This window comes from Pygoscelis adeliae, unplaced genomic scaffold, assembly GCF_000699105.1.
Source record: "Pygoscelis adeliae isolate BGI_AS28 unplaced genomic scaffold, ASM69910v1 Scaffold637, whole genome shotgun sequence".
Classification (NCBI taxonomy): Eukaryota; Metazoa; Chordata; class Aves; order Sphenisciformes; family Spheniscidae; genus Pygoscelis; species Pygoscelis adeliae.
In genome coordinates this window covers 141,430-141,895 of record NW_008825168.1, presented here as the reverse complement: position 1 = coordinate 141,895, position 466 = coordinate 141,430, and the positions used below count along the sequence as shown (strand labels likewise).

Sequence of the window (466 nt, the reverse complement as noted above, 5' to 3'; positions counted from 1 at the left end):
CCCCCAGCTGACACGTGGCATCGTCGGCCACGCATCCCTGTGAACCATCCGTTGCTCCCTGCGTCTCTGGGGTGTGGGCTGAGCCCCCGTCACCCCCCAACCCCGCCTGCCTTTGCAGGTGCACTGCCTGGACGAGGTCTGCGGCCTCCTGCCCTTCCTCAACCCGGAGGTCCCCGACCAGTTCTACCGCCTGTGGCTGTCCCTGTTCCTGCACGCTGGGTGAGCTGCGGCCCCCCGGGCCCCCAGGGGATGATGGGGGTGACTCAGGACTGGAGTATCCATTGGGGTGCTCTGTGATCCCCGATGGGTTGGGAGAGAAGAGGGGAGGACGCCCACGGACTACAGCGACATGTGCCATCGGTAGAGGGTGTTTTGTAAGATGTCTCATGCCCCGGGGCAGCGGGTGGGAGGGCTGGGCAGGGGCTCTGGCAGGGCAGGGGGCTCTAACACAGGGGGGCTCCCCCCA

General features: G+C 67.2%; 1 protein-coding gene across 1 annotated transcript in view; it reads left to right on the top strand.

The window, feature by feature from the left end:
- Positions 1–466, top strand: part of RHBDF2 (rhomboid 5 homolog 2 (Drosophila)) — a 24,061-nt gene that overhangs the window by 21,941 nt on the left and 1,654 nt on the right. The window contains exon 15 of the mRNA XM_009328907.1: positions 119–214. Coding sequence (XP_009327182.1) covers positions 119–214 — 96 coding nt within the window. The remainder of the gene's footprint in view (positions 1–118; positions 215–466) is intronic.